The sequence below is a fragment of the Cervus canadensis genome, chromosome 21, assembly GCF_019320065.1.
Source record: "Cervus canadensis isolate Bull #8, Minnesota chromosome 21, ASM1932006v1, whole genome shotgun sequence".
In the NCBI taxonomy this organism is placed as follows: Eukaryota; Metazoa; Chordata; class Mammalia; order Artiodactyla; family Cervidae; genus Cervus; species Cervus canadensis.
In genome coordinates this window covers 22,522,621-22,538,198 of record NC_057406.1, presented here as the reverse complement: position 1 = coordinate 22,538,198, position 15,578 = coordinate 22,522,621, and the positions used below count along the sequence as shown (strand labels likewise).

General features: G+C 46.7%; 1 protein-coding gene across 1 annotated transcript in view; it reads right to left on the bottom strand.

Annotated features, from left to right (window-relative positions):
• The window catches only part of FAM234B (family with sequence similarity 234 member B), a 38,411-nt gene extending 23,064 nt beyond the window's left edge, over nucleotides 1-15,347 (bottom strand). The window contains exons 1-3 of the mRNA XM_043440624.1: nucleotides 15,152-15,347; nucleotides 4,374-4,772; nucleotides 459-557 (exon numbers count right to left, since the gene is read on the bottom strand). Coding sequence (XP_043296559.1) covers nucleotides 459-557; nucleotides 4,374-4,772; nucleotides 15,152-15,188 — 535 coding nt within the window. The 5' untranslated portion in view covers nucleotides 15,189-15,347. The remainder of the gene's footprint in view (nucleotides 1-458; nucleotides 558-4,373; nucleotides 4,773-15,151) is intronic.
• Between the last annotated feature and the right edge of the window lie 231 nt (nucleotides 15,348-15,578).

Here is a 15,578-nt window from a genome sequence, read left to right as displayed (position 1 = left end):
TGAGAGCCTATGTTTATTATCATCTAAGAGGCTGGGGAGTACTGACTCAGGGAAAGTTCAAGCAACCTAAGTGCTGGTGCCATTCGAGGCAGGCATGTGGCCGAGAAACTTCGCCTCTGGATCTCAGGGTCCCCGCTGAACAGGGCGGCCGCGAAAGTGCCCTCCAGTTCTCACTCACCGTGACTTCTCGGAACAGGCATTATGTACAAGGTTCTGCATGAGCTTGACTTATGTTTAATGCCCAGGGATTCTAGCTGCCCTTAGTGAGAGGCACAGGCAGAAGTGGGTCTGTGTATCTTATCTTATCTAGGGATGACCAGGCTCATCGGGTACAAGGGATCGCCAAGGGCTTTCTCTTCAATGTAGGTCCATCAGCTCACAACCCCAATGCCTCCCTTATCTCACACCCTCCAACCAACCAGCTCCTCCCACCCAGGCCTCCAAAGCCACCCTCTTACCGGCCGCACTCCCGTTCCCTGACGGCACGAAGGAGAGGAGCACGTCTCGCAGGCCATCTCCATTTACATCCGCCAGGTCCAACGGCGACAGGTCCCCGCCTGATGGATACAAGAGACTCAGAGCCCTCAGCAAGTGACACAGACCAGCTCCCTGCTCCAGGCTGGACAGGGAACGCTCCATAAAAACCAGGCAGATCTCAGCTCCTAGATGAGACACACGGACCCCATTCTGCCTCTGCCTCTCACTAAGGACAGCTAGAATCCCTGGGCATTAAACGTAAGTCAAACATGAGAAGAGTCTGGAAGGTGGAGAGAAGGCAGATCAGTTGGGGATGGTAAGCCCCAAGAAAGGACAACCTGGGGGTTCCCCTGGGTTTTCTTTGACCTCACATATCCCAGACAGGGTGCTGCAGAAGCTAGCACCCCAGAACTGCCAACAGGGACACACAGGAAGGTCCCAGAAAAGCTGATCTCCGGCCAAAGGACAGGAAAGGCGCAGCCCAGCAAGACGGAGAAGTTTCAACAATAACCATTCTACTCCAAGCAAAAACCACAGATAAAACTGTGATCCCACCCGGCCCCACGAGACAGGTCGAGTGGAAACACTTTCCGGGTAACAAGGCCGCTCTCGCCCCAGGGTCATGTCAGAGAAGTTGGGTGAGGAGGCTGGACTCTCATGCCCGCCCAGCAGCACTCAGGCCTCCACACAGAGGGGAAGCCTAGAGTCCTACCTCCACCAAGCATTCACGGGGCGGCCCCCCTCTCCTGGTGTCCTCAGAGGCCTGGACTTCCTCCTCCACCGAGCAGGGACAAGGTAGGCAGCATCACCCCTCCACACACACACACACACACACACACACACAGTGTGCAGTCAGAGGATGACTGCCAAATTCGGAGAGAATTCACACAAGGTTGGTGGAATTCACACATAAACTGGTACAACCACTATGGAAAATGACTTAATATAAACTCCTAGATATGTGGGCTTCCCGGGCGGCTCCGCGGTAAAGAATCTGCCTGCAAAGCAGGAGACACAGGTTTGATCCCTGGGTCAGGAAGATCCCCTGGAAAAGGGAATGGTTACCCACTCCAGTATTCTCTTTTTTTTTTTCCCACTCCAGTATTCTTGCCTGGAGAATCCCATGGACAGAGGAGCCTGGCGGGCTACAGTCCACAGGGTCGCAAGAGTCTGACACAACTGAAGCAACTTGGCACGCACGCATGCCTAGACATACAACACACCCTGCCAACCAGCAATTCCACTCGCGGGTTTATGCTCAAGGAAAATTCTAACACACTCCACCAGGAAACACATTCAAGAATCTCCTTAGTGGTGTTTCTGTTGCTGCTGCTGCTCAGTTGCTAAGTTGTGTCCGACCTCTTTTGCAACCCCATGGACTGCAGCCCACCAGACTCCTCTGTTCATGGGATTTCCCAGGCAAGAATACTGGAGTGGGTTGCCATTTCCTTCTCCAGGGTAGTGGTATTACTTAATTTTTTTTTTTTTTTTGGTCTTACTTACTTTTAAAAAATAGAAGCCACCTAAATGCTCACCAACAGTAAAACAGATTGCTAAATCACAGGATAGTCACACCAAGGAAAATTAGTGGTGAAAATAAAGACACTCTAGTGACTGTACATTGATAACAGATAACCCTCAAACATTTTCTTTAAATATGCTGAACAAAAAAAGCAAGTCACAGAAGATCACATGATTATATTTATATGACATTCAAAAACAGGCAAAATTAAAGGATGGATCATTTAGGGATACAAATCTATGTGGCAAAATTTTAAACACAAGTAAAGGAATAGCGACAGGAAACTCAGGACAGCGGAACCGTTTGGTGGACAGAAGGGGATAAGGTGAGGAGGTGAAGGACACATGGGGAATTATAAGGTCTATGTACACAGATTTTTCTTGGCCTCAACCTCAGGTGATAAGATTGTTCTTTTCTCCTGCTATAGGGAGAGCATCTTTCACCTGGGAGTTTCATCTCCTGCTTTTAGGAAGGCTGGAAGGTCAGTGGCCCTCTTGCACCTGCTGTTGTTCAAATGCCTTCAACACACAACAGCCAATCCACCCAAGTGCCACAGTGGGGCCTGTGTATTCGGAGCCCCTTCTGCCTGGTACAGTTTACAAGAGACAGGACCACTCAACACTAACAGTTAGATGGGATCCCCAGTCTTGACTCAAGTAAGTTGTGTTACAGAAACCTGCTCTACCCACTAAGTGTCCATCGACAGGAATGGTTAAAGTTAAGATGTGGTACACTGCTATATTCAAAGTGCATAACCAACAAGGACCTTTGTACAGCACACGGAACTCTACTCAAATTATGTGGCAGCCTGGATGGGAGGAGGGTGTGGGAGAGAATGGATACATCTATAGGTATGGCTGAGTCCCTTGGCTGTTCACCTGAAACTATTACAACATTGTTAATCGATTATATATCCTGATACATAATGAAAAGTTTAAAAAGAAAAGGTATATATACCCTGTATACAAATATGCATACATATATACAATGGAATACTACTCAGCCATTAAAAAAATGAAATTTGCTACTTGCAGCAACATGGATGGAGTTGGAGGTATTATGCTAAATGAAATAAGGCAGACAAAAGACAAACACTGTACAGTATCACTTATATGTAGACTCTCAAAAATACAACAAAACAGCGACTCTAACAAAAAAGAAGTGGACTCACAGCTACAGGGAACAAACTACTGGTCACCAGTGGTTAAGAGGAAACAAGGGCAGAGCAACATAGAGGATTTTTTAAAAAGAGGTTATTATGGGATTATAGGAAACTACAGGTGAGAAACTTCTGAAAACTGTAAAGCACTATAAAACTTAAAGAATCTTTCCTTCAGTAAAAAATATAACAAAAATAAAAAATAAAGAAACCTGCTCCAAAATGAATCAAAATTGCCAGAATTACTTGGGTAGCATCATTCTAACCATTAAGAGCAGGGGAAAAAAATTACTGCAAGAAAGCAACCCTCTTTTTCTTGAAAAGAAATTATTTCATAAACAACAATGTCCTACTGTAGAGCACAGAGAACTATATTCAATGTCCCATGATAGCCCATAGTGGAAAGAATCTGAAAAAGAAGCTATAGATATGGAGACATAACTGAATCACTTTGCCGTACAGCAGGAACTAATACAACATTGTAGATCAACCACGAAAGTGAAACTGTCATTCCTTTTGTCATGCCCAACTCTTTGTGACCCCATGAACTGTAGCCCACCAGGCTCCTCTGTCCATGGGATTCTCCAGGCAAGAATAATGCAGTGCACTGCCAATTCCTCCTCCAGGGGATCGTCCCCACTCAGGGATTGAACCCAGGTCTCCTGCACTGCAAGCAGATTCTTTACCCTCTGAGCCACCAGGCAAGCCCCCTAAATCAACTACATTTCAATAAAAAATAAATTTTTAAAAAGTATTCGAAAATTCAATTTAGACCGGGCTTCCACAGTCAGTGAACGCCCAAGTGCCCTACAGGAGCCCTAGATGGCCTCTGGCCTGGCCGGGATGGGAGCTTCACTTTCTCTGTGAATCCTCCTTCCCCCAGCTCTGCCCGCCCCTGATCCAGCCTCAGCTGCACATCTGGAGCCCAGCAAACCAGGCCTCTCCTCTCTCTGCATCCAATTAAGACCTTCCCCAGTACAAACACAGCCAGCCATCCTCCCAAGATTTTGGAACCGTACCGATCCATCTTTTGGTCTTATTTCCAACCCTAACTTCCAAACCATCTCTGCACACAGCAGGGGAAATGGTAGGTGACACATGTTAACATGTAAAGACTTAAAGCAAATTTTCAGTGTCATCAGGCGCTTTCCAGAACGACACACAACAGAAGTCTTACGGACTGAAACCCCCCCAGCCCACCCCCCAGCCGCTCACCTCCCTGGGGACCCAGGTGGCGGCTCCACGTGCTGTGCAGGTCCCGGGGGGGACAGGGGATCAGGAAAGCACACACGAGCACCAGGACCATGGAGACCACCAGCATCAACAGGAAGACGGATGTGCGCACATAGGACACGACGGAGGAGGCCGCCTTCTGCTCCAGGGCCCCCAGGGGCTCCAAGGGGTACCCCTCGGGGGTGACCTCGGACAGACGTGGCTTCCCGGCCCCTGCGACCTCGGCATCCGAGTCGGGCTCCGGTGCCTCCCCCAGCGGGCTCTTCCCATTCTTGACGCCCCCGTTCTTCTGCTGGAGGTTAAGCACCAGATCATCTTCACTCTCGTCGCTGTCGGCCTGTGTGAGGGGGTCATACTCCCCCAGGTCCGGGCTTTTCTTCCCTGAAAAGACAGAAAGCCAGACGGTCAAGGGGGACTTGCGAGGAAAAACCCTCAGTCAACACGTGGAAACTGGAAACACCCAGGAGAACACACAGTTCAGAACAGGTCTAGGTTGATAAACCTGGACTGGAGCTATCTATAAAAACAGATGCCCGTGAAAAGGGGGAAAGGATGGGGGAGAGAAAGAAAGGAAATCACAGTGTTCTAGAACAGGGGACCCCAACAGGGAACTGGGTCACACAGCAGGAGCTAAGAGGCAGGTGAGCAAGTAAAGCTCCATCTGTATTTATAGCCATTCCCCATCACTTGGCTTCCCCCGTGGCTCAGCTGGTAAAGAACCGGCCTGTCAATGCAAGAAATGTGGGTTCAATCCCTGGGTTACAAAGATCCCCTGGAGAAGGGAATGGCAACCTCTTCTAATACTCTTGCCTGGGAAATCCCATGGACAGAGGAGCCTGGCAGGCTATAGTCCATGGGGTTGCAGAGAGTCAGACATGACTGAGCGCTCAAGCACGCATGCACGCACATACACACTCCATCACTCACATCACTGTCTGAGCTCTGCCTTCTGTCAAAACAGCGGCAGCATTCAATTCTCATAAGAGCGTGAACCCTACTGTAAACAGCCCGTGAGAGGGATCTAGCATTCCACCAAACCAGTCCCTGGTGCCAAAAAGGATGGGCACTGCTGTTCGAGAAATATCACTTTCATGAGTTTAAGAACATTTGAAAAGAAACAGAAAATAGCTAACTTCAAATACTAGTTTTTTTTTTTAAGTTCTGTTAGTTTGTGTGATTCTCAGTAACAAAAAGACCACGGCTCTTCCATGGGCCTTGCATACACCTACTGTGTATATTTCCTTTGATTTTTCTTAGAGTGGTGATGTTCCAATCTGTCCCATGACTCCTCTAAACTTTTAGAACCATTGTTCTCTGCACACCACTCCTCACAGGCCGGTATGTGTGACCTCCCGGTTGCTTCTGGGCTTCGCAGGTGTCACTAATGCTAAAGAACCCTCCTGCCAATGCAGGAGATCTAAGAGACTCGGGTTAATCCCTGAGCCGGGAAGATCCCCTCTAGGAGGAAATGGCAACCCACTCCAGTATTCTTGCCTAGAGAAGTCCATGGACAGAGGAGCCTGGTGGGCTACAGTCCATGGGGTCCCAAAGAGTCAGACACAACTGAAGCGACTTAGCACACAACTGTTTCTACAGAAACCACAAAGAAAGTCAAATGCTGAAAGTCACCTGGAGACATCCTACCAAAAACTTAGCTTTGAGAACCTTCCTGAGAGTCTAACACCCGTTCAGTACATGTTTCAGTAAACAGTGGTTACCTGAAAATTGCTATTCTGATCCTGCAGCCTGGGAGTGGTGGAATCTAGCAGGCATGTGGAGACGGAGGACCTGTCTTGACACTGGTTTATACAATAAGCACTGCAGTTTTATTTAGACCGTATCTTTGGTGGGGTGGCAGGAGGCGGACATTTATGGGGCTGAAGGGAGTTAAACCTTCCTCCCGCCAAGCCGCCCCTGGCCCTAAGTGCCAGCAACTGGAGGAGTTTATGCCTTTATTTCAGGCTTATTATGGTTGTTTAGTCACTAAGTCATGTCCAGTTCTTTTGTGACCCTATGGACTGTAGCCCACCAGGCTTCTCTGTCCATGGAATTTCCAAAGCAAGAATACTGGAGTGGGTTGTCATTTCCTCAAGGGATCTTCCCAACCCAGGGATCGAAACTGTGTCTCCTGCATTGACAGGCAGATTCTTTACCAATGAGCCACTGTTATGAGGATTAAATAACACACGCATGGTTCTCGGTGCTGACTTAAGAGTCACACTCAGTAAATTTCAGCGTCTGTTATTACTGTTGGTATTCTATCTCTCCTCTGCCCTCACCCCGTCTCCTCACCCCCAGGTTAAATATCTCTATCTTTTCTACCCATTACTTGAAGAAGCATTATTTCATGTGTCCATGACACCCTGGTCCCTCTCCTCTGGACACAATATGTCCCCAGACCTGAATATGGTCCCAGCAGTGCAGTCTGACCAGGGGAGGACAGAGGGGCCACTACAATTCAAAACCTGTAACTAGGATCGAACCAGTCAATCCTAAAGGAAATCTACCCTAAATATTCATTGGAAAGACTGACGCTGAAGCTGAAGCTCCAGTACTTAGGCCACCTGATGCAAAAGTCTGATTTATAGGAAAAGACCCTGATGCTGGGAAAGACTGAAGGTAGGAGGATAAGGGGGTGACAGAGGATGAGATGGTTAGATGGCATCACTGACTCAATGGACATGAATCTGAGCAAACTCCAGACATAATGGAGAACAGGGAAGCCTCACGTGCTGTAGTCCATGGGGTCACGAAGAGTCACGACTGAGTGACTAAACAGCAACCTCCACCACCTAGGATCAGGTCAGCTTTCTTGGTCGTCCCATCACACAACTGATTCAACTAAAACTCCAAAGCACTTTCTACATATGCTCAAGCCGTCCTACAATTACATGATTTTTAGCATCAAGTGAAAAATTCAGCATGGACACTAACCGAATTCCATCTTCCTAGTCAGTTTCCAGCCAGCAACAAACACAGCCTAAAACAGCACCTCTGCCAAAGTGAAATTATGACTGTAATACTAGTGAACAAAACGGTTTAAAGGAAATCCATTTTCATTTTATGGTATACTATCACAGGGAGGAAGAGAACTTGACTGCAAATGCTGCAGAGACCTGCAAATTCTTTAATAAACCTATAAAAATAAATTACAAGCATTCTTTGAAAATCAAAGCCTCTGTCAAACTGGTCCCTCTAAAAAGATTATGTGCTGCTAGTTAATGATGGCAAAGGATGGCCTTTCTGTCAGTCTCTCCCTAAAACCAGAGGGGAAGAAAAAGAAACAAAAATAGAAAAAGAATAAAAAAGGAAACAGCCACATCCCCAAACTGTAATTTATGAAAAGTCATTGCCAAAGGCAGTGAAACTTGCATCCAACTGAGGAAGTATAGTAAGAACAGGGACACACATCTCAGGTCTCCAGCAAGGAGCCACGTTCACGAAATTAATAATAGTGATGACGTGGATGACCAATGGAAATGTACTAAGAGCTACTACGCCAGGCCCTGGTCCATGCAGTTACAGGGGTTAACACATTTAATCCTCACAACCACCCCAGGAGGTAGGTGCCATTATCATCCCCATTTTATCAACAAGAAGATTAAAATATAAAGAGGTCAGTTGCCTAAGATCACAGACTTAACAAGAAAAGCCAAGATTCAACCTCAGGCAATTTGATTAGAATCCACGGCTCTAACCAATCCGTTGCGCTGCCTCCCTCGTTCCCCAGATATAAAGCCAAAGCAAATAATCTTTCCCTCAGAAAGACAAAACTTGGGGGTCCCAGAAGCACCAATGAGCCTCATTCAACACCACAGCATGAACAGCCAAGATAAGACTGAAGAAGAAAGAGCGCAGCTTTTCTGTTTACAAGAAGCAGGCTGGCATCACGGCAGGTTAGAAAAGGTAACACTGGCAGTTCTCAAGGGGCGGATTTTTTTGGACAGTGTGGGTCCAATCAGGAGACAGAAACCAGACACTAATTCAAAGAGGACAGTTTCATGCAGAGAATGATTAAACAGTGACAGGAGAGTAAAATAAATCTGGGAGGAGAAATCCAAAAGGTATCCTAGAATGGGGAGACTGTAGCCCAGAAGGACAAACGTGGTATGTAAAGGGTCCAGGTCCACGTTTACAGATCAGACAACAAAAGTGAACGTGGAGCTCGGGGTCAATAAACTGATAACTGGCACAAGGAACTTCCCCAAGGGCTTACAATGTCAAGAATCCGCCTGCAATGCAGGAGACACAGGAGACGCAGGTTTGATCCCTGGGTCAGGAAGATCTCCTGGAGGAGGAAATGGCAACCCACTCCACTATTCTTGCCTGAAAAACCCATGGACAGAGGAGTCTGGTGGGCTACCATCCATGGGGTCGCAGAATCAGACACGACTGAGCATGCGCACACAAAAAGAAATAAAGAAGTAAAGGCTAAACCAGCATTCTGAGGCCCTGTGACAAATGCCAGCCTGTGACGAAAGCAACATCCACAAAGGAAAAGCACTGGTGGAAAAGGGATTTGAGTTGACAGCCTAGATTAGCTTCCAGCCTCAGCTGCCCAAATGCATTCAGCCTCCGCCCACCAGCCAGCCAATGGCTGGCTGTAAAACAGCCGCCCATCTAAATACGAATAGAAATCTGAACGCAGCCATCGTTAGTCCTCAGCCCATAAGCTACTGCAAAGTTCCACAAACATTCAAGAAAGAAATTACAACAAAACCCAGCAAACAAAAACCCAGCTACAGAACAAATGCTGGACAAGGGATACCACGAAATGGAAGAAATAGTGAACAGATACTTCCCCCTAGAATCCAAGAAATTCAAGCAACTGCCTTCTCCGAAATAAGGGCTCGTGGGAAAAACAGAACATTTCTAAGAAGAAATGATGATTCAACAGAGAAGGTGAAAAGTAAACAAGCAGGACTCGGGAAAATGATGGAAGGAAAGAATAAAACAATCTTACAAAGGATATCCTTATTGGGATCGGCAAAAAGAACCGAAATGGCTGAAAAGAGCATCAGAGATATAAAGGTTAGACTGTGAAAATCAAGCAAGAAGAAACGGAAATAACAAGGGCTGGCAGTTTTGAGCACTTACTATGCTCTCTTTCAAGCCCTTTTACTGCCTTAGCTCAGTAAATTATCACAGCAACTCTCTGAGGCAGACACAATATTATCTCCATTTTAAAGATGAGGAAACTGAGGTTTGGAAGTTTAAGTAACCGGCCCACAGTTATACAGCAAGTGATAATACAAGGATTCAATCCCAGGCAGTCTGGCTTGAAGGCTGTACTATCTCAGTACTTCACAAGAAAAAGAGCAAAGTATATAAAAGGACTAGATAGAAAGGGACAGATAGAGAGGACAAAAGTGATCCAATCTACACGTAATTGAAGAAGAGACTAGAAAAGAGAATGGAACCAAAATGATGTAAAAGACATACGAATAAAGCTCCTGCAGTTAAGTGTTAGTTCCTCAGTTGTGTCCAACTCTCTGCGACCCCATGGACTGTAGCCCACCAGGCTCCTCTGTCCATGGGATTCTCCAGGCAAGAATACTGGAGTGGGTTGCTGTGCCCTTCTCCAGGAGATCCTCCCAATCCAGGGATCAAACCCAGGTCTCCTGCATTGCAGGTGGACTCTTTACAATCTGAGCCACCAGGGAAGCCCATACAAAAAAGGTTCCTGCAGGAAAGCAAGACCTGAAACTGCAGAATAAGGTGCCCACTGAGTCTCAAGAAAAACTGACACAGAGCAATCAATACTGAAATATATCCTAGTAAAGGCAAAGAACTTGAAGGACAAAGACAGAATCCTGTAAGCAGCCAGTCAGCCCAAGAGGAAAAGAAGCAAGGCACTAACAGTGGGAACAAAAATCAGGCTGACTTCTCCACAGTAAAACACATTACTAAATGACAGTGTGGCAATATGGGAAAATCCTCAGAGAAAGAAAATGGGACCGCAAAATCCAAGAACTGACCCAGACATGATATTTCTGAAGTACAGAGGCAAGCACAAAAGATCACATATGCTTTCTTTACGGGATCACAGATTACAACCAGTGCTTGGCCAAATTACACAGGAAACTAAATATTGACTTTTTTACTATTAATATGTATTTTTCCAGAACATGCAAAAACGACCTTCCACTTAATTATTACAGCAAGTTTTAATTAGAGAAGTCCTAAGTAAAATTTTTTTTCTATCTATTCACAGCAAAAGAGTGAAATATATAGTACATCACTTGCCTAAAGTTATACTCAGGCTGAGGAGTAGACATCCAATCCATGCTTCAAAGCTCAGGGAACTTTACCAACCTCTTGTCTGCTGATTTCAGCCACCACCCACATTTTTAGTCAATGAAAGGTTTTCAGAAAATAAAGAGAGGACACTGATTTCAGAATGTGCTCAGACGCTCAGTTGTGTCTGACTCTTTGCAACCCCATGGACTGTGGCCTGCCAGGCTCCTCTGTCCGAGTGCGTTGCCATTTCCTTCTCCAGGGAATCTTCCTGACCCAGGAATAAAACCTGTGTCTTTCATTGCCAGGTGGATTCTTTACCACTAGTGACACCTGGGAAGCCCAATTTCAGGATACATCAGTGTAAATAAGCTTCCCATGACTGTCACTTTTAGAGACAGAGAGGATGCTGGGCAAATAGCAATCCCAAAATGAGATAGAGGAAAATATCAATAGAAAAGAGATGCAACTATACCAGCCCCAAGTGTTCTCAGGAAAACATACTATAATGTAACCTCCTCTGTGACATGCACTATACTTTACACAGACTATCGCCTACACTCTACTGCAACTAAAGGTAAATCATTCCCATCATGAATTAGTTTATCCAAGGGCACAGAATCATTCCAAGTTACACATAATAAAACAAACCATTACAATAACATTATGCTCTTCTATTCCCTTCAGTGTTTGACCTTTAAACTTTTAAATGGACTAAAAATATATATTCTTAAGCGATAAGTTGCCCCACCAGCTACTTTATGAATCTCACATTGTCCTTCTGTTACTAATTAACCGCATTCTACGCATGTTGGCCAAACATCTTTCCGTCTTGAGCTTGATGAAAGGATATGCAACTGAAAGACATCCCAGGAACTGTTCTTTCTTCGCCAGGTTGATGGACACTGGCCATGAGCACATTGCAACAGGCCTCCCTCCAGTCACCACATTTGTAAAGATCATGGTGCTAATGATGAAGATAATAATGGCTGACACTTACTGAATAATTAACACAAAACAAAGGTCAACAAACTTCTTAAGCACATCCATCTCTTTTACTACACCAAATAACCCTACTGTGTGGCTAACAGTGAAAGGTTCCATAATAATATTATTACTACATATGAAGAAATTAAAGGTTAAAGAGACTCTGATAAAGAGTGGATTAATCCAAGTCGGTCTCATGCTCTTCACCACCATTCTAGTCTGCTTCCTTACACATAAAAATAGTGAGTATGTCATTGTGGTGATTTTGCAATATCTACAAATTTCAAATCATTAGTACACCTGAAACTAATACAATGTTATACATCAATGATACTCAATGTAAAAAAAAAAAAAATAGTGAGGACGTTAACTAAAGTAACATGATACAGTAGCCAAAACAGGATAACAGCTTCACAGACCCAATTACAGGGTACCCAAAAAGAGCTATCAGAAAGCAACTTCCATCTAATATAAAAGCTAACAGTTGTACTTGTGGTAGAAGGGAGAGAGGGCAAGAGGGAGAAAAGCAAAAGCATGAACAAAAACCCAAAAGACCCACATCACCTAAAAAACACACAGCCTTTGTACCTGGGCCTAAACTCAACATTTGAAAAAGGAACATCATGACATCTGGTCCCATCACTTCATGGCAAACAGATGGGGAAAAAGTGGAAACAGTATCAGATTTCATTTTTCGGGGGCGCGAAAATCAATGTGGACAGTGACTGTGGCCATGGAATTAAAAGACGCTTGCTCCTTGGAAGAAAAACTATGACAGCATATTAAAAATTTGAGACATCACTTTGCCAACAAATGTCTGTGTGGTCAAAGCTATGGTTTTTCCAGTAGTCATATATGGATGTGAGAGCTGGGCCATAAAGAAGGCTGAGCACCGCAGAATTGATGTTTTCGAACTGTGGTGTTGGAGAACATTCTTGAGAGTCCCTTGGACAGCTAGCAGATCAAACCAGTCAATCCTAAAGGAAATCAATCCTGAATGTTCATTGGAAGGACTGATGCTGATCCAATACTTTGGCCACCTGATGTGAAGAACTGACTCATTGGAAAAGACCCTGATGCTGAGAAAGATTGAAGGGAGGAGGAGAAAGGCAACGACCAAGGATGAGACAGTTGGATGGCATCACCAACTCAATGGACGCGAGTTTGAGTAGGCTCCAGGAGTTGGGGATGGACAGGGAAGCCTGGCGTGCTGCAGTCCATGGGGTCACTAAGAGTAGGACATGACTTAGAGACTGAGCAACAACAACCAGGACCTAAAAGTATCAAGAGTACCGGAGTGCTCAGGGCCCTACTGCCGTCCACACACACACACGTCCAGGACCAGACTGTGCTTCCCCTACCCGGTCAGCTGACACATTTACTGTAACTGAATACGCCAGGATTAACGATGAAGCCTCAGCATGCAAGAGAGCTCAAGAGTTTCAAAAGCAAGAGTTTTTGTTTTGCATTTCCAGCCTTTGAGAATGACAATTACCTATGCGAGAGGGGGCACGGGGCTTCCCTTGTGGCTCAGCTGGTAAAGAATCTGCCTGCAATGCAGGAGAGCTGGGTTCAATCCCTGGGTTGGGAAGATCCCCTGGAGAAGGGAAAGGCTACCCACTCCAGTATTCTGGCCTGGAGAATTCCATAGACTGTATAGTCCATGGGGTCGAAAAGAGTCGGACACGACTGAGCAACTTTCACTTCACTTCACTTCAGAGGGGGCGCGAGGTGGGGAAAGAATCTAAAAGAAAAGGAGAAACAAAGCTAAACATGTATGACATCCCATTACCCCTTGGGAGGATGTCTATGCTGTGCTATGCAGGCGTGCTCAGCCACGTCTGACTCTTTGTGACCCCATGGACTACAGCCTGCCAGGCGCGTCTGTCCATGGGATTCTCCAGACAAGAATACTGGAGTGGGTTGTCATTTCCTCCTCCAGGGGATCTTCCCAATGCAGGGACTGAAGCCGAGTCTCCTGAGTGCAGTCTTTACCACTGCCTCACCTGAGAAGCCTGTGGGAGGACACTATCCTACACTAAGGATATACACGGCTACTCTCTTAAAAGTAAATCCTGCACATAAAGGGTTATCCCCATTCTATTCCAATGTTACATACACACTCCAACAGAGAGATCAACGTTCCTTCCAAAGTTCTAATGAGACCACGTGCAAAGAAAAAGTGTCTGAAGTTATGAAATCTGGGGAAATGCAAATTCATATTAAATTCACAATCAACCCAGTGTCATTCGTGGGACAATCTGGCAGACTGGAAACCCCTTGAGAACAGGGACCTTCCACGGGGTTATCTGCCAGACACCCAATCAGCCCTTTCTACCCATGCTGGGGAAGCAACTGCGTTTCTCACAAACAACTTAAGATTATCAGCAAACAGTTTATAGGTCAATGTTTAAAAATGTATTTAGGTGGGACTTCCTCGGTGGTCCAGTGGTTAAGACTTTGCCTTCCAACACAGGGGGTGTAGGTTTGATCCCTGGTAGGGGAGCTAAGATCCCCCATACCTCACAGCCAAAAAAAAAAAACAAAAACAAAAACATAAAACAGAAGCAATACTATAACAAATTCAATAAAGACTTTAAAAATGGTCCACATCAAAAACAACAAACTTATTTAGATAAAAGCATACATTTTTCTAAAGCCTTAACATCTAAAATTTATTTGAGCAGAATAAATATACTTTTATTAAAATAGCAAGTTTCTAGCTGGAGGTTTAAAAGGAAAAACAAAAACTTCGAGCTGTTGCCCCCAAGCACTGAATTAGCTCTGCAAGTTGACTTCACCACTAGTGGCTCCTTAAAAGAATATTCCATCCATTATCTGCAACTTACCGATGCAAATAAATTACCCTCATAAATGCTCAGGCTTGAGAGCCTGAGACTGAACAAATGGAACCCAAGACCCAGAATCTAGAGTCAGAAGACCCCGCATGTTCAAGTCCAGGCTTTTCCTATGCTGTTTGTGCGACCCTGGACAAGTCAATTTGACAAATAGTTTATTTTTTAGGAGGGGAAATATCTGTTCCACCTACCTCACCGCAGCATTAAACGGAGAGGCTGCTCCAAAGGGGTCACTCGCCATCCTGCCACTCCCTTGCCCTCAACCCCCAGTCCAGCCCAAGACGGAAAGAGTTGGAGACCCTCCCGTAAGTCCTTCGCGGCGCTCGGGAAAGGATGCTAACCTCATCGCCCTCCCCTGGGGACAGCGGCGACGCGCGCCCTGACATCCGCCGCCGCCGCCGCAGCGCCAGGCTACCATCCCGGCGCGCCTTCAGGGTCCGTCCCCCCGCGTTTCCCAGGCTCGCCCCGCGCCTACGACCCCCGACCCGCCGGGCGCCTCCTTTGCCCCCTGGTGGCGCGTGGACCCCAGCCCGCGGGAGGCTTCACCGTCTCGCCTCCGCGCGCCTGCAGCTCCGCTCGGGTTGGGGCCAGGCCCCGATAGGCTTCGCCCCCGGGAGCCTGGAGTCCCCACCTCCCCAAGACCGGCGGGGGCGGGGTGGTCGCGAGGTTGCAGCTTACCGGGGAGCTTGAGCGCCCTGGACAGCACGGTCGCCATGGTGGAGGCCCCGGTGCGCGTGCGCGCGCTCGCGTCCTGCCGGGAAATGTAGTTCGCAGTCGAGGTGCGCGGGGCCGGGACCTGAAAAGGTGGGAGCCGGGCAGCGTGGCAGGGCCTGGAGGAGGCGCACGTTGCCGCCTCCGCGCCCGCGTGCGCGCTCCTGCCCCTCCACTCCGCCCCCTCCGGGACAGATGCCTTTTTGGGCTGGTCACGCCACCGCTCTGAGCCTCACTCTCCTCCTCCGTGAAATGGGGATCTGATACAGCCCATGGGCTTGCAGTAAGCACGAAATGAGATAGGAAGCAAAGGTTGTGAAATACGCCTGGGCTTTGGAGTCAAACGGGTTTGAATTCCGCCCGCAACCCTCACTCGCTGGGCCATCTAGGGCAA